The sequence below is a fragment of the Anser anser genome (assembly GCF_964211835.1).
Source record: "Anser anser genome assembly, chromosome: Z".
NCBI classification, from domain to species: domain Eukaryota; kingdom Metazoa; phylum Chordata; class Aves; order Anseriformes; family Anatidae; genus Anser; species Anser anser.
The window spans coordinates 32,534,667-32,560,333 of record NC_139723.1 but is presented as its reverse complement, the minus strand read 5'-3'; the positions used below and the strand labels follow the sequence as shown (position 1 = coordinate 32,560,333).

The 25,667-nt window shown below is 39.0% G+C and overlaps 1 protein-coding gene across 6 annotated transcripts in view; it reads left to right on the top strand.

Moving 5' to 3' along the window:
- Window positions 1-19,375, top strand: part of PCGF3 (polycomb group ring finger 3) — a 54,420-nt gene extending 35,045 nt beyond the window's left edge. For all 6 annotated transcript variants that reach the window (XM_083818240.1, XM_083818243.1, XM_083818244.1 and 3 more), the window contains 7 exons: window positions 1,737-1,833; window positions 3,815-3,870; window positions 4,869-4,979; window positions 5,438-5,526; window positions 6,779-6,916; window positions 10,431-10,511; window positions 12,288-19,375. In XM_083818240.1, the coding sequence (XP_083674366.1) occupies window positions 1,737-1,833; window positions 3,815-3,870; window positions 4,869-4,979; window positions 5,438-5,526; window positions 6,779-6,916; window positions 10,431-10,511; window positions 12,288-12,335 (620 nt within the window). In that variant the 3' untranslated portion in view covers window positions 12,336-19,375. The remainder of the gene's footprint in view (window positions 1-1,736; window positions 1,834-3,814; window positions 3,871-4,868; window positions 4,980-5,437; window positions 5,527-6,778; window positions 6,917-10,430; window positions 10,512-12,287) is intronic.
- The last annotated feature ends 6,292 nt before the right edge of the window (window positions 19,376-25,667 follow it).

The window sequence follows — 25,667 nt, the reverse complement described above, 5'->3', positions numbered from 1 at the left end:
TAGGTGTAGAAATGGAAATTGTCAAGAGGAGTGAAGCGGTACAGGTAGATAAATAGTTAGTGAGGATTCAGCCTGCCTATTCATTTTCTAATGAATGTTCATAGATCTGCTTAAGTGTACTGCAGAAGTAACCAGAAAATGTACAGCTCAGTTCAGGGCTACAATTAGCGCCCAAATATCTTGATAAATGGAGATGGGATACATTGTAAAGCCCACTTAATGGAAAAAACTCTAGTAAAACTGTTGTTTCAGACCCTGGAATAGCTTCTGTGTTAGCTGTCCAATATCCCTGGGAATTCCAGTTTCAAGAGAGTTTATTAATACCAACTTGACACTGAGGGGAGGAAAAAAAAGAATGAGCCTAGACAACTGCAGCACCCTCTGTAAGCTATCTAGTTGTATTTATTTGGATGCTGTGCATAGACTAATAAGCCCGTCAGAACCTGAGCTGATTTGCAGTGAGTTCAGCTTAGAAGGGATTGGTGTATATATCATCCACACTGGAAGAGTAGCCAAAATGGGAAGTTGTTGTTGAAGATATGTGAGGTTCTGTTTTCACTGACTTGGTAAGATCAGGGTATAGCTTCACTCTTGCAAACAGACTACTGCTGTGGCATTCCACTGCAACAGACTGCCATGCATGCAAGATCTGTGCTTTGTGCACAAAGCTACGGGGTTTGTCCCAGCCATAACTTCTACCAACAACAGTACTGTCACTGGTACCGTGTAAGTACAATGCGGAGTACAGTCTGGATGCTTGCATTGCTGCTGAATAATTTTCCTGATATTAACAGAGGTTTTTTTCAAATGTACCATCATCATATCTGAGAGGTAGATGGCACTGTAGTTACAGGAATTCTTTCATTTTGTGTGATAAGAATGAATGCATTAATACCAAAATTAAATGAACTGCTGCTGTCTGAGGAAGAAGAATTTCACTTTTTTTCCTCTACGTTTTTGAATTTGAGATTACTTAGAACTTCCAAGTGAAATCATGTAGTGATGTGTATTATCTGTATTGTTTCTTAATAAATAAATAGTTGATTTTGAATCAGATGTGAATAAGTGTGTATATGCAGCTGGAAAATGTTCCAAAAAGTGTACAGCTCTACAATGTATGACTGCTTTAGCAGGTTTTGTTAACACTTTTTACAAATACTGAAGATCTGTCCCTATGGAATTATTTTTTCTGATCGAAGTTTAACTGTCAAGTATCCTGTGAAAATTAGAAATGAAATATTACCTGGTTATCCAGTTTTGGAACGTTTTCTGTTCTTTTAAAAAATAATAAAATATACGAATGATTTCTTTGTCCTAGGTTCATTTCCACAGTACACTTCTGTATGTGGCCATGGTTAAAGCAACTTGGCTTAGTACCTTAGTATGGTGTACAGTGCCTATAGTATCATCCATGCAAGCTGGATGCTGGAAACTGGTGTGCTAGAAACTGTTGTTCTAGTAAATTCCAAAATGGGATTGTGTTGCATGCTATATCAGGCAGACTCTGGCTGTATACAGGTGCCTTAATTCTAGTGCATCACTTTTCGTATCAAAAGCACTTTTGAAAAATGTTGGAAACTCTGTTCTGTTTGGTTAGATACGCTTGCACAATGTAAAAAATTACTCTTGCGTATATTTCAGTAACAAGCGTTTCTGTGACCATATGAAAAGAAGCTTTTTTGTGTTTTATTATGCTTGTTTTATTTCTTTTTAATTATGGATGTCCTTGTTACCAGTCTGTAGAAGCTGCCTAGTGAAATATTTGGAGGAAAACAACACCTGTCCGACTTGTAGAATTGTTATACATCAGAGCCACCCATTGCAGTATATTGGGTAGGTATGAAAGCAAAAATGCAACTAATTTCACTCTAGATTGTTTTAACCTCTCTAATACAGCACAGCTTTTTCTTAAATTTTCTTAATTGCTGATCAGAATGCTATGCATTTAAACGGAAGGTTGAACATGATTATATGAGGAGATAATAGGATCAAACTTTGCTGTGAATTTGCAATTTCTTAACATCTGTTAGCATTTTTAAATCTTAATATGCAAAGTATGCACTTTACTGTTTAAATTTTGAGAAGTTTTAATGACTCAGTTACATAAATGAAACATTTGTAGAAATTGTTTTACTAAATCATCAAAACCGTTAGTCTCCGTTGAATAGTTATTTTCAGTGTCAGATGTTATATGATAAGCTCATGTTGAGTATTATCAGTGTATGCTTTGAAGGATGAAGTAGGTACCAATAGGCAGGAAGGAACAAGTAACACCCAAGACAGCAGTTTTGTGTACTGTAAAGCTACAGGAATACACCAGTGCCTTGATTCAGAAGATTGTTTTCCATGTCAAAAGGGGCCAGGAAGCAGAGCATCAAATTGAGAACAGATAGAAAGGAATTCAGCAGTTGGTTTTTAGTCATTGAATGCACTTCAAAGGAAGTATCTTGCCTGCAATAATTATAAAGTACTGCCCCTTCAAGACTACAACAGCCTTTGCTTTGCCTACTTTTGGTTTTACTTATTTATGGTAGTCAAGAGTTTCACAATATGTCATAGAATATAGACTTGAACACCTGTTCATCCCTCTCAGTCTGGGGAATACATAAACCAAACATCTTCTATTTGATAAATCTGAATGATGTTAAATTCTCACCTTTAATCTCATAGTAATGGCAGACTTACTCATTTATGTTGAAATATTTTTGGAGACGTTCCTGTAAATCCATATGTGACACTTGAAAATCTGAGCCAGTGCAAATGGGGTTGCTATTGCTTGAAATGACATGAATTTTAGAATTAATAATGTTTTGAATCTTCATGTAGTGCTACTTCAAGAGGCTTATAATCATCCATTACAGTCTTTGAATTGTTGCCATTTCTGTAATTGTTCCCTGGTCTCCACTGCTGTGAAGTGCACGTCAGGTGATGAGAAACCTGAGACTACTCGTGTAAGCCTGTTCTCTTATTTAAGTCAGATCCAGGATTTCGTACTGCAGGCTCTACTGAAGGAATGACCTTGCAGCAGCTGAGACATATTTATACTGTTTCTGACTTTATTTATGGATTGGAATTTAGGATAATAGTACCTTTCTTTCAGACAGTGACTTACTTTAGAATAATCTAGAAATTGCAGGCAAATTGTAGATAAAGTTTGGTTTAAAACAGAGCTTTGTTTTCGTGAGCTGGGAATTAAAGTTTAGAAACTTAAACAGTCCTGCTGCCCTTCCAGTTCTGCCATGTGTGGGTTCATTATGTTTGTTTTGTTTTGGGCACATTACCTTATATGGGCTTCTGAGCTACATAATGTTGCTTATAAATAAAATGTTGGCTTAAGAGCAAACTCAAATTTCTTTATGTTGTTGGGTGTTTTTTTTTGTGTTTGTGCTGTTTTCTTTCATATTTTTTCCTTGTAACAGGGAAAAGTCCTGTACAGATAACTAAATTACTAAGGAATATGAAAGATGAATCTGTAGAGATAAGAAACATACTAGCTTTGGTTCTTTCGCAGTAACAAGGTTTTTACCTCAAAGTTGTCAAGGAATTTTGAGAGTATTAGTGACAACATGAGCCTTGTTGCAGGAGGGGAAGAAGCCACTTCTTCCCCTAATTTCCCTTTGCTTTTTTTCTCAGTCTGTATTTTATCCTAATTCCTTTCTAGGTACTGTCCTCTCTTGTTTCAAATAAATATTGACTTTAGAAATGAAATTCTTCTTTAACAAATTTAGAGCTTTTAGATCAATTTAGTACTGGAACTTGTTTAACAGATGTGTTTTGAATGTTTTGATTTTTTTTCCTTTTTTTTCCTGGATAGTCATGACAGAACAATGCAAGATATTGTTTACAAACTTGTGCCAGGCCTCCAAGAAGGTAAGTTGTGGTATGATCTTTTCTTATATGTAGTCTTGCATATAATTCTTTACTTCTTTAACAGTTTAAAAAAACAACACACACATTTTCAAGTGATGAAAATACAGAAGGGGGGTGAGGGAGAATTTGAGGAAAAATACAGCAGAGAACTGTATTCTTTCATTTGTTCTATTTCTAGTGATAGATTTATCTTCATATTTTTACAAGCAGTAATTTTTTGCAGGGAAGAAAAAGGCAAGATGGGATATTTCATCAAAAAGTAGTATTAACAGAATAGTAGTTCAGCTTTTACATGTTTGTACACTGCAGCTCTCATTTGTTCTTTTTAAATTGTGTGTTTAGACCTGTTGTGCCAGCTATCCAGAATATTTAGAGGTAGCGTGTAATGCAGAAGAGCTTTTAGATTCAGGGAAGTTTTACTCTACTGTGAAAGTCCTTTCTTAGTTGGTAACTTTCAATTTGCACTTTCATAATCCTCTTTGAGACGGGATCTGTACAATGAAACAAGTACTTTATAGTAACTGCTTTTGTATTTTTTTGTTGTTGTTGATGTTGCATGTGACTCATTTAAATAGAATATCTTAATCTATTTAAGCTGAAGAAAAAGAATTTCTTAGATGTTGATAAGCAAGCTTAAATAGATTTTATAAAATTAATTCTATCATAGCGAAAATCAGAACTATAAATAAAAATTCAAAAACAGTGGTTTGACTGAAATATTGTGAGAGGGATTCAGAATAAGGCATAGTATTTAAAATCATCTCAGTTCAATAGCAATGTTATAATAGTAGCTGTGTGGATGACTTTGTAGCATTCTAACTCTGAAAAATAAGATTGGGCACGACTTGATGCAATAACAAAGATGTAGAATTAAGTGCTGACAATACCACTACTTGATGGCAAGCCTGTTCCACTTACAAGAGAAGGGATTTGGAATAATTTCATAAATGTTGCATTAGAACTTTATTACAGGGTTTAATATTTGCAATTTTTAACAGCGGAAATGAAGAAACAAAGGGAGTTTTATCACAAACTGGGCATGGAAGTTCCAGGGGATATCAAAGGGGAGACATGTTCTGCAAAACAACATCTAGATTCCCATCGGAATGGTAAACAGTCTTTTATTTATTACATCTTAGGTGGGGGACTGCTCATAATTGTCAAGCAGACAGGTCAAAAGTGTGTGTCTCGTTGGTTTATAACAATCAGAATTGTTTCATAGTGGTGTACAATAGGCATGCAGGATTGTTTTGTCCATTATTTGTTCACATGGTCTTTCTTTTTAGCATAAGCACTCTTGGTGAAGGAAATCTCTGTAGTAGTGCCCACAAGGGGACTCTGTGAAACTACTCAGCTTCTGCACTGCTAGCAGTTCAGCTGAAAGCTGTGCTGTATGCTAGTTCCTTTCTTTCATGTGTGGGGCTGTCAGCAGGCAGTGCCGAAGCAAGTTAGCACTGCTGGGAAGTTTATTCTATATAGCAGTCCTGAACCCTGCCCTTTGAATCGTATTGTCATTGAAAGGTGCTGCTGTTGAGTGATATCCTACATATCTGCTTTCTTATCTAAGGTGAAACTAAAACAGATGAAAATTCAAACAAAGAAACTTCTGAGGAAAAACAGGAAGAGGATAATGACTACCACCGAAGTGATGAACAGGTGGGATCATAGGGCATGTTTTATTTTTATCTGGTATTTTACCTTTACTGCTTCAAGTCAACAAAGAAAACTAACTTTTAAGATATTTTTTCTCTTATCTGCTTTAAAAAAAAATGCAGTGTTGCATTATGCTTTTGTGTAACCATAAGTTAATCCTTGGGTTTTGGCAGGAATGGAAAGTATTTTAAAGATGCTTTCATAAAATGTGTTATTCCTGGTTTTTTTTTTTTTTTGAGTTTCAAACTACTTATTGGCTTTTGGCTTAACATAGATTTAGGTTATTTGGGTCCTGTTCTGAATGGATGTATCCAAGTGTTATTCTGGTACATTGAACTGAATGTGTATCAATAGTTATGAATAAAAGCTCATGCACTTTCACTTAATACTTATTTCGTTTTAAATCTCCCATATTTTAGACGGTGTTAGCACTATATCATAAAAATAGTATGAAAGCCAGAATATCCACCATTAATTTTTAAATACAACACATGTTTGAGAGTGAAATGTCCTGCTGGGATGAACAATCCTTCCCTTTTATATTTTCCTGTTATGTGTGTCCAGAGTAAATTTAACTTGGATTAATTTTGTTTTCAATTATAAACCATGAGTACTTTCAAAGGGATTGTTCCTAGTTCTAGATCCTCTTAGTGCATAAAGTGAATCAGCACAAAGAGTTTAGACAAAGTAACACATAGCTGGAGGAGAAAAGAAGTGAAATTGAAGCATAGAAACTGAAGAGACTTTTTTTTTTGCAGCTAATCTTCAGAATTTTAAGTCTGTTAGATCCTTTATACCTATTCTTTTTTTAAACATTATATTCACTTTTCCACATGCATTACATTTTTTTTTAAACTGGGTTTAGCAGTTGCAATAAAGGCAAGGCGTTACAGTAGAAGACATTATTAATAATTGGCAATAGTTCTCTTATATTTCAGACTTTATTGTGATGTACGGTCCTTGCCTGCTGGATGTGGTTTGGGAATTTGGACTGGAGCATCCTTTTTTCAACATTAAAAGATCTTCCTAGAAGTTTTTTTTTTTGAGATCCTTTTTTGGTTGGAGCAGTGTTTCATTAAACTCATGAAATTTTAGCAAATGTGTTCATCAGTTGGAATGTATGCATTTCAGTTTAAGGAATATTAGTACTGTAAATTTTCACCTTGTTGCGCTAATATAAACTGCATATGGAATACATAATGAGAACTGCAGAAAATTGATCCAGCCTGCCCTGACTGCTTCCTTTTTCCTGAAGGTAAGCATCTGCTTGGAATGCAACAGCAGCAAATTGCGTGGATTGAAACGAAAATGGATCCGCTGTTCAGCACAAGCAACAGTCCTGCATCTAAAGAAGTTCATTGCCAAAAAACTTAATCTTTCTTCTTTTAATGAGGTAATATTTTAATTTCTAAAAATGATTTTGCAGATAAAAGTCCGATGGAAAGTGTGGGGTCATTCTTTTGCAAAGCAATGTCAGTTTTTATTTGCAGAAAATAAAAACATTGACCACTTCTTAAATTATATGTTATGTAGCCATTTTCTTGTCCTTTGTAAGCTAAGGAAATTAATTCAAACAATTACATTATTTTTCTTCAGATGATTTTTTTCTTTCTACTTTCAATTTACAATTTATTGTCTTTCTTACCTTAAGTTTTCCTTCTTCCTCTTTCACCTTGTAATGTTACAATTAAATGTAGCTATTTTTTCTTGGGCTTATCCTGCACTTGTATGTTTTTTTTTTTAACCTGCTGGACGGCTATACTCCACCGCAACCGCTCTCTCACTCCCTCTTCTCAAAGGAAAAGGGGGAGAAAATATGAGGGAAAGGGCTTGAGGGTGGAGATAAGGACAGGGAGATGACTTAACAATTATCATCACAGGCAAAACAGAATCAACATAGGGAGAGTAATATAATTTATTGCCTATTACTAACAGAATACAACGAGAACTAAATGCAAACTAGAAACACCTTCTCCCCATCCACCCTCTTCTGCCTTCTCTCTCTTGAGGGGCACAGAGGAACAGGGAATGGGGGCTGCGGTCAGTCCCTGACGCTTTGTCTCCACCGCTCCCTCACAGTCCCTCTCTGCCCCTGCTCCCCGTGGGGTCCCTCCCACGGGATGCCGTCCTTCCAGAACTGAGCCTGCGGGGGCTGCCCGCAGGCAGCAGCTCTTCAAGAACAGCTCCCACATGGCTCCGTACCACGGGGTCCATCCATCCCCCAGGAGCAAACTGCTCCAGCACGGGTCCCCCATGGGTGGGCGGCAGCTCCCCCCAGACCCCCTGCTCCTGCGTGGGCTCCTGTCCACGGGCTGCAGCTCTGGCCCGGGGCCTGCTCCTGCGGGGGCTCTCCATGGGCCGCAGCCTCCTCCAGGCCACATCCACCTGCTCCACCGGGGGCTCCTCCACGGGGGGGCTGCAGCGTGGAGATCTGCTCCGTGTGGGACCCATGGGCTGCAGGGGGACAGCCTGCTCCACCAGGGGCCTCTCCCTGCACAGGCCGCAGGGGAACTGCTGCTGCCTGCCTGGAGCACCTCCTGCCCTCCTGCTGCACTCACCTGGGGGGCTGCAGGGCTGTTCTCACTCCTCTCCCAGCTGGTGTTGTGCAGCAGTTTTTTTTCCCTTCCTTAAATCTGCTCTCCCAGAGGCCCACCCAACATCACTCCCTGGCTCAGCTCTGGCCAGCAGCAGGTCCCTTTTGGAGCTGTCTGGAGCTGGCTCTGCTCTGACATGGGGCAGCTCCTGGGCTCTGCTCACAGAGACCACCCCTACAGCCCTCCTGCTACCAAACCCTTGCCATATAAACTGGTGTCCACCTTAAGGGAAACCAGCATGAATTTTTTTTTTTTTCCTCTGTGCTGTCAGTGAAGTTCACCCTGAAGTCTGCTGCCTATTGTAAGCAGTGTTATCAGATACCTACTTTACCCTTCCTTTGCAGACAGTACTTGGAATCATGGGAAGAACTTGTGGTGAAAGATACAGAAAGACAACTTTTCATAGTTCTCCCATTTCATATTCCAAATTACACTTAAGGCAGACATAGGAATGCAGTCTCTATTTACTGCTTTGTTGGGTCTTGTTCACAGTGTCTTTGCATCTCAAGCATCTGCTTTCTAGTCCAAAGTGTCAACGCCTTTGTGCTCAAACCTCAAGATCTGGTTTGCATCTGTATCATTCTTCCTTCCTAGCTTCTCTATACTTCAGAGTACTGTCTTTTGGTTGGAGTACATCCCCAAACTCAGCTAAGCTTCCTGAAACAAAACTGTAACATCTGCTGTCTCGACCTCTTCTGTTGACTTGTGGCTGTAGACCAGCAGCGGCATATGTACCATCATTGATCAGAAGTGTTTTTCTTTAAATGAGACATTTTTTTTTCAGGTGAACCTTTGCTTTTGTGTTCAAGCCCTCTGTTCCATTCCACCAGTCTGATTTAATAATTTACTATCTTTCCTACCAACTTCAAAGAGTACCTTTTTATTCTTTGGCCATCCCTCCCACTTTCTTAAAGGGTACATAAATTGTGGTGCAATCACTGTACCAGTGTCAAATAATGGGTTCATGGTAGAAGGCTTTAAGCTTGTGGGAACTTGATTGCTTGCTGTAGACTATTCAAGGTTTGAGTTATTGCTAACTAGCTAAGCAATGTCAATGGACTGCACGTATGTTCAGATTTTTCTGGGTTGTGTGGTAGAGTGTAGTTAATGTATGCAACCTTGGAAGAACTTAAAATTTTCATGCATGTTTCCTGCTTCAGTTCATGTTCAGCTACTGCAGTTGAGCTGGTTATTAGTTATATTGTCCTTTTAAAAAGGGCTGGGTCTGTGCCCAGTGCATTGGAGCCGTTAAGCACACTGAGTCAAGGTCTGCTGATCAACCATTATCCCAAATCAGACAGAGTTGGGTGCCAGGCGATAATTCACAAAGCAAGCACGCCCAGAGTTGGGTGCCAGGCCTTTTATACAGTTTAAAAGGTATGGATAGAATCACTCATTGGTTGCTTTTGGTTCCATCACTTACTCAGTACCATACGTGCTTGAGTTCTGTGCCAGTTTATTAACCTAAGGCTGGTTGTCCATTATGTCAGATTGCCACCCAGGGGTGTGCATTTTATTATGCTAATGAAGCATAGGTTACCTAGAGCATCGTTGCCTCTTCTTTTGTGCTTACATTAGTACATACTTATGATTATACAGTTACAAGTCTTTGTCCTTGCATTGTTTCAAAGTAACTTTTTGTCCTGGGCTGACTACAATATGTTTTTATGTTTATATCCTTACTGTTTCTAGTGTCAAGACCTTTCAATGCTGAGGCAGAAATGTAAAAACAACTCATTTTAACAACTTATTATAAACAACTGAGTATCTGCAAAAGTAAAAAAAACAAAACAAAAAAACACCAACAGACAAAATAATCAAACAAACAAAAAACCTACCACCAAAAAAAACATAAATATAGTATATGAGAGAGTGGCAGACAGTTTTTAAAAAATACAGCCTTATTGCAGAAAGCCACTTGTCTGGTGTTTATGTAAATTTTTTTCATAATGTGGTAAATAATAAAGCTCTCCTGAAGACTTGTGGATTCTGTCTTCATCATTTAATCAGGCGTTCTCAAAAGCATGTAAGGCTTTTAGGAGACGGCATTAGTGTTGCTTAGGAAGCTAAATCAAACAATTAAGTCCAGCTCATGCAAGATATTCGAGATAGGTACAGTCTTTCAGCACTTTATATTGAGAAAAGACACTGTTTTCTTTCCTTATGCAATTTTTATTTGCAGAAAAATTGTAAGATGAATGGTTTCACTGTCTTTGGAGAAAAAAATAATGCCTAACATTTGTAGTATTATCTGAAATATTTTGTTTCATGTACAGTGTCCTAACAAATTAATTGTCGTCTTTGTTTTGCCAGCTGGACATATTATGCAATGAAGAGATTCTTGGCAAGGACCACACACTCAAGTTTGTAGTTGTTACTAGATGGAGATTTAAGGTATGCCACAGTGGTTACAAGTAAATCATGGAGTGGCTAGATTTAAAAAAAAAAAGTTATAAAATATGTCATTTGGAACTATACTGCAGTAACTATAAACTCAATAAAAAGATACTTCAATAGATACCTAATACAACATTCTTAAACAGTAACTATTAATTTTGTTTCAAAGAAAATGAAGCAAAAGGGAATTAAATATACATTGCAAGGAGAAAGGGTATATTACATCAACTGTCAAATTGTGATCAACTCAGGGAAAGGAAGTAGAAGCCGCAAGAAAGTATTATTTTTAGCTGTATCAGGTAAAAACTGGTTTTACTTTGTGTAGGTGGGGAAATAGATTGTGATGCAGACAAGGCAGAAATTTTCAACACAGTTCTCTTCTCTAGCTCAAGGGGGCTGATTTACTTCTCAAGGAGAGGGAGTAATTGCAGTGCTTGTCTGCATTAGTTAAGGAGAATTCCAGCAGTATTTAGTAGGCATAAACATGGCTTGTTAAGTGAGTACATCTTTGACTTGCTGATTGTGGTTTCTCTTAACAACCCCCTTGCAGCTGAATAATAAAGTGGAACATTCATTCTGAGTGTTAGTTATCACAATAATGGCAACTCAAGTGAAACGGGTATAAGAATGAATTGCAAGGCTGAACACTTAGGAGTTGAGTCACACCTCCAGAATCAGTGTATGTGTATTTGAAGCTATTTGAATGAGGAGTTGGTATTCATAATGGACAAACAACAACACCTAAACTGACAGTGTACACTGAGATAGGACCTAGTAACTTTGGATGCACATCTGGAAGAGGTGTAAGCGAGAGTAGGGAATTGTTTTCCTGTCTTTGTGCAGAAAAACAATTGATTTGCATATGCAGAATAGAAGTCAGTGGTCAGTCTTTGAAACGTGGAGAGGTCACAATTAGAATCCTACTAGAATCCCTTCCTGAATGACCAGGAAGGGTCTGGATAATGCAATAACAGCTCAGCTGCAATGCTGTGGTTATTTGGGATAGTGAAGACAGATTGATCACAAAGGATGGAAGCAAACCTTTACAGTTCTTGGTGACTGGAGATTAATAGGCAACTTAAGTTCAATGTAGGTAAATGTAAAAGAATACATGTTGGCGATAACAGTGGGCTCAACTTTACATATAAAATGATGGATTGTAAGCTGACCGAATTTTCAAGGCTTTGAAGCCGGATGGAAGAAGAAGAAGAAAAAAATTAAATGCTAGGAATTTTATGGAAAAATGAAGAATTGAACAAGAGCACTAATTTATATGTATCTGTAGAAATCTTCTATTTACCTTTATTATGTAAATCTGTGGAATTTTGAGTCATGTGGAAAAGGCAACCATTAATTGCCATCTGAAGTGAAAGAGGCAGAGGGCATAAAATGAAAACTCACAGGTGGGAGCTTCAGAACAAACAAATAAAAGCAATTCTTTACAGGATACACAGCTCCTTGGTGCAGGATATTGTGAATGTTGTAAGTTTACCTATACTTAAAAATGCAATGGATACGTTCACAGAAGAATTGAGTAAGACCTGTTAAATACAAAGTAGTGTGTGCTTTTACCCTGTTACAGTTATTAAGTACTGCATGCTTTGACACAGAACAGTTATTCTGATAGTCTGTTTAAGCTTCGTTTTATGGAACGTGTACTGAAAAGTTTAATTTTGTACTTTTATGTACTGAAATTTACTTTTATAATTTTATGTACTGCAAAGTTTAATTTTGGTTTTGTTTCTTAACTTAGCTTATATTTCTGTCTTGCAGAAAGCACCTCTACTGCTACATTACAGACCCAAAATGGACTTGCTGTAAGAGAACTTTATTGTCCTTGTGGACAGAGTTTTTTGCAGAGACTATCATCTGGCACCTTCTTAGTGCATCACTAATCACATGACACAAACCAGCCGAATAATTTTGGAAGACTGTAGTGCTTTCATAGCGGACTGTCCTTCTGAATATTTCTCCTAGGGATGTGTTACCTAGATTTCTGGACAGAAAATATTTATACTTATTTTGTACGAAAGAAAGAAATTGCAACTCAACAAGACACTACCAGCACTAAGTTTACAGATACTGAAAACACTTCACAGTTCCATGTAGCTCAGCCTGATTCATCTCTTACAGTTACACAGAAATAAGTTAGAATGTTGTGGGGTGATTTTAAAATGTTGCTTTTGACACCAAGTTGCATTTAGTTACTTCTCACATTCTGAATATTTAAAAACTATATTTTTGCAAAGTGTTCTTGTGTTATATAGTATGCCTGATTGCATTGGCTTTAATCAAGTTGTTCTGTAGATCATTGAACATAACTAATGATATATAGTGACTGGTGATATTTATTATGCTGCATTGAAAACTGAAAATCTGGGAAACCAATGAGTTTGTTAGTTTTGCCCAATTGTTGCTTTCCCCCACTTTCTGTTTTGGTAAAGTCTTGATGCCCCTTTTGCATGTTGATTTGGTAAGATTAATAACAGTCACTGCAGTTGATTTTTAATGTGCCCTGATATTTTGCCATGGCATTACATCATGACAAGTACTCAAAAGTGCTAGATTTGTGAACTTTAAAATATATATATAAATACATATTTCTTATTTAGCTATGGCTTGCAGAGATCAGTTTTTACTTTAGAGAGAATTTGTTGTCACTGACTGGCTCTTGAACAACATTGGGTGATATTGCACAATTTTTAGTGATTAAAAATTACTTAAGTAATTAAGAGCAGCTTTATATTTTATGAACAGCTTTATATTTCCTTCACCTGTTTTCTTATGTAACCATACCTTTTTCTTCAGGACAATTACTAGATGTTTTGGGGGTCAGACAAGATTATTTTTGCACCTTCTGGCCTTAACTTATAATTTTACTTGCATCAGCCCTAGTGGATGCAAGGTGACATATATTCTGTGTATGTGTGTACATATCTATACACATATAAACCTATATATGTTATGGAACGCACCCTCAATAGCACTTAGCAGAATTCACTGCACTGTTTGTAATGCTTTTTGTAATTGTCGGCTTTTTAAAAACAGTAGTTGAAACTGATTTCTGCAAGATGTATACTGTATAGCATGTGTAGTACAGATGTGAGAGCATTTGCGTGCCGGGGTGTAAGTTACTTAGAACTCCCAATATACAGTTTGCATCTGGAAATAGCTAACCTTCTAACTTTCAGAAGCATTTTCCAGTCAGCTGAAAACGCTAGCTGCTATACCTATATATTTTTTTCGATAAACTGCCTTTGGATAAGAAAGTAAGCCTGCTTGTAACTGCCCTGCTTTCTCTATCTGTGCTCCTTCCCCTCTTCTGCAAGAAGGTATTACTTGTTACCGATAACAGGAAGCTGATATCGCAAGATCTTTAAGTATTTTCAGTCATCTTCCTCTTCTTGAGTTTTCAAAGCACCACATTCCTCAGCATATCTCCTGCATTTTCATTCTATGGAGTCCTCAGCTCTCCTTTCTTAGATCTGCTGCTGCAGAAGGGATGTTCCAATTTTTTTTATCTTTGAAAATAGGGTTTTTCAGTTTATATATAGTCACAGATGTGAATGGGATGGAAATCAAAAGTTATGTAAGCAGAGAAAGAACCGAAATAGAGATGGGACCCAAATGAAGGCTAAAAAGAGCTGCTGTCCCTGCAAATGAGGGCATAAAGTAGCTAGATCTGAATGTCTGGTCCGCATCCAGGCCTTGTGTGTGGGTGTGTGCATGCACATAGAGCGATGGAATTGGAACGTGGCTCTGGTTTTGTCTTACTGTTTTCATACTCATATGTACTTCAGCTTTCACCTGTATTTAACATCTGTTGAATTGGTAGAGCAAATGAGATCCTGAGTCTACCTTTTTATAAGCTTTTTATGAAAACAGTGAATGCAGGTGGTCTGGATGCACGTGCAAACTGGCATACTGGGCCTTTCTGGAGCTGTTCATGTGGTTGTTACTGTCCTAGTGTAAACAAGGGACTGGCTCTAGCCAGTGAAGCACTGAGAATACTAACACAGCTATAAGTAGCCACCCTCTGTACACCCCGAATGTACAGATACTGGCTGTACCTGACGTAGACATAGAATTAAATCCCCTAGACAGCATCCTGATTAAGATAGTTTTTGTGTGTGTTTATATGTGTGCACAAATGCGCGCACACACACACACACATTTGTGCGTGAGATCTGTCTACCTCAGAATGAGTGTACTGCAGAAATATTTTGTACATCCAGACATTGATGCAGTGCTGTTAAAGTATGTTAGGATTTCAGCACTTTCCACTGTGTAGTTGTACAACTGAGGACTCAGTAGCAAACAAGCAAATTCATAAGCCTTTCCAATCTATCGTTTTCTGTAAAAAAAAAAAAAAAAAAAAATTAAAAAAAATAAAAAATAAAAAAAAAATCTGTAGTACAGAACATATATTTGGAAGTTTTTAGCCCTCTTTAGAATCACTTGAATTTATTATGGTGCTATCAATATGTTGAAAACTGTGTTGATACCTATATAGACAGGTAAATTCAAGCCAGTATTAATATCTATAAATGTTTGGGAGTTTTTTTCCTCAGAACTGTGTGCAACTGCTTTTGCAATGTGTTTAGTCTGATAAAACTTCATCAGTGAAAAGAAAAAAAAAAAAGAAACCCCTGTTATTTTTCTAAATCATATGTCATAGTGTCTTTGGTATAGAAACTCTTTCCCTCAGGAGGGGTGTGATTGTGTCTGGACCATATATTTATTTACTCTAGCCTTACTAAAAGACTACAGTGCAATTGAATTGAACTGAGAGGGAGGCCTCCTTTGGGTCAGAGCTCTGTTTCACTTCTGTGAAGCTTAGGAGACAATTAATTTATATCAAGATTATATTGGATAGAATAACCCTGATTCTGTTCAAAGTTGAACTGAAAGTTGGACTCAGCATAGATATCTCTGTCCTAGCGAGATCCTGTTCAGTTTATTTTGGATTTCTTTGAAGATGGCATTACTGTGAAGTAGTTTTCACAATTGCTTACGCTGGTAAATAATTACAGTAAAGAAGTATCTTGTTACATTATCCTCAGCAGCAATGAGACTGATGAAATCACCCTGGGCCAGAGTCTCATTAAATATAGTTTCATTAAAAACAGAGAATTCAGATAGAATATATAATATTGAATTTAAATAAGATTTGGGGTTTTAAAAATTAACTTTATAAAATTATTTATTCTATTTTAAACCTTCTGTCTTATTTTACCATCCAAGTATTTTTGGTTTCAGTGGTCCAACTTTATTTACGGGCATATAAGATGAAATTATAAGATGTTTTTACAAGCTTCTTCCTTTTACATTGAGTTTAAGTAGCTTTTATTTGTATGTTTCTGTTTTGTATGGATAAAGAGCATTACTTATGTTTTTGTGCAATAGGTTTGAAACATGCATTTATTAGGCATATGTTTAAATTGTAAATGTAGCATCTACTTACTGTTAAACTTTAAAAGGACTGTAGATGGCATTTTTGATTTGTTCAAATGGGGTTTTATTTGGGGCTGTTACTTGGGGATGTTGTTTTTGATCATTCTTTATTTTAAGAGTGGAGTGTGGGATATAAATTTGTGTAAGTACAAGAACTATCTGTCAGCAATATTCTAAAATAAATGATCTTGCAAGAAACCTTAATGTGAATTGTGGAAGCAATCGGCAAGACTTGCAGCCTATCTGAAAATGTTTTTTGCCATTGTTATGTCTGGTATTTTTGTATACCATCAAACCTGGGAATATTTATTTTTATTGGTTGTGCAATAGTGTACACAACACTATCACTTCCGGGGATATGGGACCATAAAAAAATATCAGACTACAACTGTGATGGTGCTATTTTTTCCAATAGGCTATGAGCCTTTGAAAGCTTATCTGGCTCTATTGTCTTCATAACAGCATTAATAGTCCTAGGGGATTCATTTAAATTTTTTTCTACAGGATGGTAAAAGTAACCATACAATGAGCCAATTTTACAACATTATGCATCTTACCATTGAGATAAACATAATAGGAAAAAGCCAAGCAGTCTGTACGTCAGCAGATGAATCTTAGTAAGTTATATTCTCAACAATATTTAAGATACGTTTTGTACAGAAGGCTGGACTGTACAGAAGAATCTAGTTTCTCTATTTCCTCAGGTAATCACTTCAGTTTGGATGTTTCACTGGAGATGCTAATACAACCTACAATTCAGTTCCTTTGTGTAAAATTGATAACAGGACAAAAAATTGTCCTATACACTAGAATCTCTGCATAAGATATAATTAACTGTAACTGAGAGGTTTTGACATCTGTTGCTGAAGTTAAAAGCCGTAGAGAGAACAACATTAAGGAACATGGGAACAATACTTCAATCTCTGCTTTCATCTAAACTTGCAATCAGTACAAACACTTTCTAGGAACTTGCTTTAACTTGCTTTTTGTAGCAAGCTAACAATGTTTTACCATTGAGTTACAATATATTTATATACAAACTCAAGCTCCAGTCTTGCTATTTGATCTGTGTTTGATCCATCCATAGGGCTTCTAGGAAATCTTTCATTTAGGAAATCTTTCAAAGTCACAATGATGCACCCAGATGAGAGTGGTAGGATAGGAACTAAGCGTCCTGTGGGCACTTCTACTGGTAACTTTGCAAATAACCTGGATGGTTCAACAGGAACACACAGGCTCATTCATGCGAAGTCAGGTGTAGCTCAAGGATGGAGTCCTGATTTTTAAAGGCTGGGCTGGTGTTTGTTTGACTTTTTGTTTGTGTTTTTTTTTTTTTCCCCCAATTTTTATTTGAAACTCAAAGCATTGGTTTACTGGAATCATGAATTCAAGTTAAGTCATCCAGACAAAAGGAGAGTTTCTTTCCTTCTGCAACAAGATTATTTCACAGTTAAGGGACAATAAGCCAGTGCAACCACTAAGCCTTTATCCTCATATGTGGCATAATAAAGATACTGAAACTGTCACAGTGTAAAACCATATTTTTGGCTTAGCTTCATTTGAAAGTTTACAATTTTTTATGCTTTGTGTTGCTGTGTAATTTTTGTACTATTGGTGGATAGTTTTGTCTGAATAAGCCTTTTTGGATTATTGCTTAATGTTTTCATTTTATGATAGTGAAGCTTGTATCCAGTGTTTTGCCAATTAATATTATAAGCTTGTTAATAAAAGCAGAGAAACTAACTGAAATCCTGTCAGGCTGGAAGTTCTTGTCCCATTTTTTTTTCTCAAGAACATAAGGACCTAGTCAGCATAACATAATAGCACTGAACAAACCCAGTGTGACTGAAACAACATTACGTGGTTGTCATAAATCTGTCTATAACTCATCTTACTCAAATAAAACACTAGCAATGCCTGAAGCATTGCCCCACTGCCCAGGTGGAGATATGCATGTGACAAGTGAATGGCATGTAGTTGCTGGCTAGAAAATGGAATGGCTTCGGCTGCATGGAAGAAAAACATAGTTGCCCTTTTATATTTATTTATTTGTGGGTAGAAATTTACTTGCTGGAACTATGTATTGCTTTCAGTCTCACTTTTACCTGGTCATGCTGACGCACAGGGGCAGACTGCACCACTCTAGCCCACAAACGTGTGCTTTGACACATCAAATTGCAGAGCATAACCACATAACCATTCCTTTTTTTTTTTTTCATCTGAACTGCTAAGAAAAAAAGGGTTTTGCTTATTGGAACCTTTAATTAATTTGTTTTGCCTTTCAAAAATCAGTGTCTTTTGGTATTTGGCAAGCATTGGTGCTTGCTCTCTTGTTAAATTGAGATCTTGTGTTTTTCTTCAAGAACCTTGAGAATGGTTGTAAATCCTGAACACCAGAGGTTTAAGGGGATTTTTAGCTGAAATTAATTGAAATACCTAGTTCAGATACTACCGTAAACTGGAAAACACATGCTACAGTAATTGATTTCCTTGCATTATCTATATGCAGTAATATAAATTTATAGCTTGTATATAGCTTGTGTTCTCTACATACTCAGAGAACTAGAAGGACACTTTTTTTCCTTCTTTTTCTGCTATTGGCTTGTTATGAATTGCCAGTAGCTGTGGGCTGGTTTGAAGTTAGAGGCTCTTACACACAGCTCTTACTTGCACTTATAGTTCCAATATATAATTGTCCTGGGGAAATCAGACATTTGCCATTGATTAGCTTAATTTAAATACCAGCATGAGACACTTACCTTAGAAGGGTCCCTTTGCCTATATGTAGTCACTTTAAAGTAATAAATACTAGCACTAATTCTTCCTGAGCAAGCACTATTTCTTGTAAATCTTCTGTTCTCTCATTATTAGTTGTTCTAACAGTTCCCTGTACTTTGTACTATTGGTTGCTCTCATCTACCACTGAATGAATCTGTGATGGGCCTGGTTCAGACTGCTTCTTCCCTTCTTGTATTTTCAGCAAAATTCCGGGAGTGCAGAGGTGTTGTGCTAGAACAGAGGGCTTCTACTTCATGCCGGTGTGATTGCAGATTTGTTGACTTCTGTAAATGCTGTAGTAGTTAGGAGAAGAAAACCTCTGCCATTTCTTACACGAGCAGAAGTTCATAGTGACAACACCACGCAAGTTGTGTTGTCTTTAATTGGCATATATGTCATGGAGAAATTACTCAGGTATGCAGGGGGATTGATTTAATACGTATACCTCACTTAAGGAATAATTAAAGTGCTGCCATCAACATCTGTTGTGAATGTGACTTTTGAAATACTTGTTGAAAAAATTGTTATGGAAGTCGATGTTTCGTACTGTACCATGTAGAATATACTTGTAATTCAGAATGTTCTCTGCCTTTGATTTGGACAGAAAAAAAATAAATTATTTGACTCTCTATCTCTCTTACCACTACTTTATCTTAGTTTGAAATGAGACATTAAAAAAAAAAAAAAAAGATTTCATTGTACATTGTGGAAAACATAGCAAATACATGATGGGGCAGAACTAAACCCTTGTTGTTACCTGGCCATGGTGCTGATCTACTAAATAAGAGCAGAAGCAATTCCTGTCTGACTGGGAAATTCCCAAGCTTCAAAATAAGAAACTTTGCTAATAGTTGTGTAGCTAACCCTGAAAGCAGAAACCTACGCTGCAACTAATAAGCAGCAAAGGTGATCCAACACAAGGAATTTCTAACTGATGTTTTCTTATTCCTCTGACTGAATGCTCTGCTACAAAAGACAGTATTTACAAGTGGAATATCTGCTTTTGAGCAATGATTTTATCTGAATTTCCTTGAGATTAGGGCAGTCAAGAAAAAAATCCGTACTGAATATGTAAATGTCTGGACGGGGGGTATAATGCAATACTCTGCACCTTTATGTGGAAAGTCCCTGTACGTCTTTAACTTGAATCTCTCTGGTTTTTGTTTTTGTTCTGTTTTCCTCTGTTGTTTTTTCAAACTTCGTCTTGACTAGCTTTTCCATTAGGACTTCAAGCAGTGGCCTGGAGCTGGTGGAGAAAAGTTTACAAGAGTAGTTTACTACTGAGGGTAAAATGTGGGCTACATAAGTCTAAACACATCTAGTCTTTCACATGACAATATTCTTGGATTTGCACTGTCATTGTGTAGAGATGTTGTATTGATGGGTTTGAATTAGATACATCTGTAACATCTGTACCTGGTATGCTGTGTATAATGGTTGTATGCTGCTGTACTTAAATGCACAACGTAACTGAAAATGAGAACAAAATAAATCTGAGCAGCTGGCTTCGGTGGGAAGGTTGACTGGGTCATCTCCACGAAGTGATGGTGCCCTTACAGCCTTGCCTCTTGTTCTCTGCCTCTGCCCATTACATGCAATGCTTCCTTCCCACCTGAGGGAAGTTTCATTTTTGTGTAAGTCTTCAAGTTTTTTTTGTTTGATTTCCCCTTTGATGCAAAATTCACCATTGCTTGCTTGAGTTTGGTCTGCTTCATTCACGAGAGCACAAGGCCAAGGCCTCGGTTGCTGTCATAAAAAATGCTGACTGCTGATACAGCAAATAGTGTTGCAGCTTCTGGGTAGGTCTCCTAGTTCTCAGCAGGCTGCAGAACAAAGTTTTTGCTTTAGTATGTGTTTTATAATACAATGTATTCTCCAAATGCTTTTGTTTTGCCACTTGAGCAATGTCTTTGTAAGCAGCTGAAATGGATTGTGACAGCATCACTTGGATTTGTTTTAAATGTATTTGGTTGTTTCTGAGAACACCTGGAAAGAGACTGATGGTACCATGGTGAACCTGGAGGGCAAGCAGAATGTATCTGCTGGTCCTGCTTTCACATCACCTGAGAAAGATGCGTTCTCCTGCTTCGTTTCAGCCTTACAGTCTACAGCTGCAGCGTCTGGTGCTTGAGCCGTTTCTTCTCAGCTTGGAGACTGTCACTGGAGCTCTCATGGCATTGCTTGAAAATGGTAATTGTTGGTTTGAATGGTAACAATAACGTTGGTTTGAAGTGAGAATACTGAGTAGTTGGTTCTGGGCCCTTTACCATTGGCACCTCAGCTGGTTTGCATCAGGTATATCCTGACTCCAGAGGCATAACTGGCTTCTCATGCTAGAGAAACAGCATCGTTTTTCCTTTCCATACAAAACAAGCAGTCTCAGCTCTGCATAACTTTTGATATGACAGTGGCTGCTTCACCATCCTTCTCTTTGAGAGCTTCCAGGTTCCATGTATCCTCATGTTCAGACAAAGTTTACACAGTTTTACTGTGGTTCACAAAACCTTACAGAAACTTTGCTAGTTTTCATCTGAGTGATTTGATGCTAAACAGGTGACCCAAGACCCAAGCTGCTGCCAGGAAGGCAGAAGACCCTGGTCAGATGCCTCCCCAGTTCCTGGTCCTGTACAAGGTGCATAGTGACGTTAGTTTTGTAGATCTGGTTCATCCCCTTGGTGGTTATGATTCCCAGGATGGTGCTGGGGTGAGAGCAGGCTGCAGGCTGAGAGAGGTGGCTATGGGGTGGGCTTGGCTGGAGACCTGTCATGGTGATATGACCATGAAGTAAAAATAAGGGCGAAGGGAGGAGGCAGGATGGGAGGAAGAGGAGCTAATAATCTGGCTGGAGGAATGAAGCTGGCATCACTAGTGAGGCCAACAGACTGGGTATACTTTGGTCATGCAGTATGTTTTGCACATGTACTTGACCTTTTTCTGGATGGCGGATTTTTAATCTGGAAATCTCTGGCTGGTGCACTGTCTGTGCTTCCTTTGGGGCAGGAAGTGCTGTGCTTTGCCCTGGAGCTGGCATGGTCTGAGGCAAGCATAATTGTTAACAGCTACAGAGGCTCTCTGTTCAGAAAAAGAGGTGGTAACTAGCAAAGCTGCGGTGTGTTCCTGGGTTGAGTGTTGAATGCACTCGTTGAACTTGAGCACATACTAGAGCATTAACTGGGAGAAGGGCAGGGCTCTTCTCACTGAGGAGCTGCCTGTTTGCTTCACCCACCGCCTGGCCTCTAGGCAGAGCTCCTTCCTCGTGCCAGAGCAAGACCTGCAGGTTCCTGCAGCTGTGACTGGAACCGGGAGCAGAGGCTGCTCTTCTTGCCAGCCAATTGTTATCCCCAGTTCACAGAAAGAGCTAGGAAGTGTGCGTAGACTACTGCACTAAGTGCCTGGAAAATGTAAAACATAATTACTGTGGCTGTGGATCTGAAAGGACTGCCAATGTTCCGTGACTAAGTAATAGACTTGATGTGAAGGATGTTTGTTACCTGCCAAAGAAAAATCAGAAGTGTCCAGGAGATCCTGGAGGCCATCAGGTAGGGTGAATTGGCTGGGAAACGTTAAAGGCTGAGCCTGGACAACATCAAAAGCACAGGTCTAGCAGAGGGCACTTGGGATGACCTGAGAAGTCTATGCATGGTATGTGCGTAAATTAAAAAGCTAAGTGGAAGAAAAGGGCATGGTGGAAGAAAAAAAAAAAAAAAAAAAGAAACAACAGGGAAATACATGCTGCAGTACATGAGGAGCTTGTTGAGTGCTTTGGATTTTGTGCTGAATGCCTCTTCAGTTTCCTTTGCACGTTGCTGTGTTCTTAGCACACGTGACTGCAAATGTCCTTGTTTTTTCCTTGTTTGTTTTTGTTTTGCTTTATTTTCCTTTATCTGGTTCATCTAGGGGTTTTTTGTGCTAACAAGGCACTGTTGGACTGTTCAGCCAACCAAAAAGACAAAAACCCTGGAAGCAAAGAGTTGCTACCTGCCGAGCCGCTATCGAGATAGCGAGCTGCTATCTGCCATCTGCAGAGCAACGGGCATGGTAACCAGTGGCTACAGGTATTCTGATGCATGATAGTGACAGTTCTTGTTGTGACACATTTGTGTATTGTTTGGTCTTTGGATTTGATTTTGTTCGTTTGTTTTCTGCAAGTAAGACTCTTACCAATCCACTTCTGCAAGGCATCAGTTGGGGGAGAATTTTACTTACAACAATGGTCCTTCTTCTTATTTCCATCTCCCCTGGCAGTAGCAGTAAGGAGTGAAACATGCTGCTACGTTCTCCTTCCTGCCAGGAAGGCAGAGGATGAGGTAGCCCTGCTGGTGCCTTTGGGCTGCTTCTGCCAGGTGTCATCAGAAGAGTGGAGCCCGTGTGTCAGCAGCGTGTCTCTGAGCAGCTCCCCTCCCGTGGTCTTCACTCAGGATGTGTGTGGTTTTGCCCAGACAGGTGTTACATTAGGCTTGTTCCTTCTGCTTGCACAGTCCTGTAGCCAAAACCAAGGAGGGATGCTGCTATTTGTGTGCTGCTCAGGTTTTCCTCAGGTCCCACTGAAGCCATGGGGCACTGATACAGAAGCAGCAGCCTGAGAGGGTCTTTGTGTCGGAGGACAGCCCTCTGCCTGTCTCCAGCTGGTGCAGACTTGTCTGATGGGCTCTGAGCTGTGCAGGAAACCATTCTGGAAGTGCAGAGCCTCCTTCATTGTGAGTAGCAATAGCCCTGGAAATGCCAGTGCTTCAGCATGCAAGCAAATGCTGAATTTGGGATGCTACCCCTGGACTGGCTAAGAGAAATGTGCTACACCAGGGCTGGGCTGAATGCTAATATTTCTTTTTCATCATAATAATTCTAATTCAAGAAGCCTCTTGTTTTTGCCCTCTATCATCCTGATGCCCATCCTCTTGCTTAGTGGGCATGAAAATATGCATCTGTCTTACTGAGCTAGAAGAGCTTTTGGCTTTTCTTGAGGCACATCCTTCTGTTTTTTGTCTTGCTGTGCAAAGGGTTTCTATTCCAAAACTGTGTTCCTTGCCAGCTGGTGATCCACTTTCAGCTTGTTTTAGAGTGGTGGGAGATACCCATTCAAAGTAGCAGTAAAATAAAACATAAAATAAGAATGCCTAGCAGCACTCTACTCACAAAAGTGTGCTTGTTTTCAGTGTTGCTTCAAGGTAGCACAGCTAGATTTGGGGCTTAGTGAAGCCTGTTGAATACTATCAGCTTCTCTGTCTGCCAATACTAGAGCAAAACCTTTCTTGAGGTGCTGTTTAAATTCTCTCTGCAGTCCTGCTGTTGGGGTCAGTCACTGTTTGTCCTCATCCCTTTTAATCTGCTTCCAAAACTGATTAGTGCAGCCCAGCACACAAAGCTATGTTTATTTCCCAGAACTGGTTTCCGAGTGAAAGAGGTTGTGCTCTGAAATCACCAAGAGAGATGTACATGCTTGACAAAGCACAAAGTGGATGAAATCATGGATTTTTCGTTTATTTTGTTAATCAAAGAACAGGTTGATGGCACTGGTCTTTAGGCATCTAGAGAATAGCAAAGTTCTGAGACACAGAAGCCCTTCTGTCTGGAAGCCAAATCTCATAAATGCCACCAGAAACAAAACACGCACAGACCACTTTCTTGTGTGTGTCCACACATGCTGGAGCTGCTAAGCTTCATATGCAGTCATCTATAGGAAGAATTTTTTTGGAAGGAAGAAGTTTCAACACTGGCAATTTTCAAATTGGGGCTGCTTTTTTGGTAACAGTCTGGTTAACTCTAAACCATTGGTTGTGTTTCAAACAGTGGCACAGTTTTGCAGCTGTCAGGCTCAAGTCTCACGGCAGGCTTCTTTGGAGCAGAAACCTGAAAAACTACTCAACCCCAACCTCACCCCAGCTGCTGCAGCATCACATACGCACACGGCTGGCCAGGACTCCCCTGCTCCCACAGCCAACAGCACTGTGCTCTCATTACTGCAGACACAAGTGATGGGTCTGAGAGCAGCCCAGCAGGGTAGCTGCTTGCCCCACGCCCTGCCATGGTGCTCCTTTGTGGGTGTGCAGATGAATTATCACATAAACTGACAGCTGCGTGAGAGGTTAAGTGATGTGGCACCTGCTGAGGCGTGAGGTCCAACCCATGCGACAGTGTCGTGGCCATGCCCATCATGGGCTATGTGCATCTGGCGTGAGAAACGTCTTTCACAGAGAGGATACTGGTGGTGTAATGAGATGGGAACTAATGAGAAGCGATGTACAAGCATGCCATAGTTGCCTGTAGTTTCCTGGCACCACAGACTATTGTTGGTCCTGCTGGATCTAACTCAGAGAATGCCACTTTACCTGCATGCTCACTGCTTCCTGGGACAGCTGTGTTATGTCCGAGATGCTCAAGTGATGATTTCAAATGCCACGGGATAATATTTAATTACAGCACAAAACAAATTAGCTGTTCTTACTTCTTAGCCCCTGCTGCCATCCTCCAGACTGTATATTTTTAAGGATCAGTAATGCAACTTACTTGGTTGCTAGTGAGCTCCTCTGCATTCAAGCATCCTTAGGACTGGAAGTGGTGAGTAAATAAGTATCTTCCAAAGGTACTCTTGTCTTTGCTCAGAATTAGAGGTGCAGAAAGTTTCCTCATGGAGCAAAAGTGGTTTGGTTTTGTGGCTGCAGACGTGCAGGATTGCAAGAGAGGTGGCAGAAGATAGCTGGTTGTAGGCCTTTTCCACTTCTCTTGTTGGGAAGTGTGATCGGGATGCTCACTGCTGCAAGCTGTCCTTGCACAGATGACACTGGTGCAGGTTCTCAGCTCAGCTGGATGCGTGGCTGTTGGTCTTTGTGGTTGTCCTGCAGGTGGTAGCCGCCAATATGGGACAAACAGTCTGTCACACAGTCTCTGTTTCTGAGCAAAGCATCGCCCAGCTTGTACTCAGGA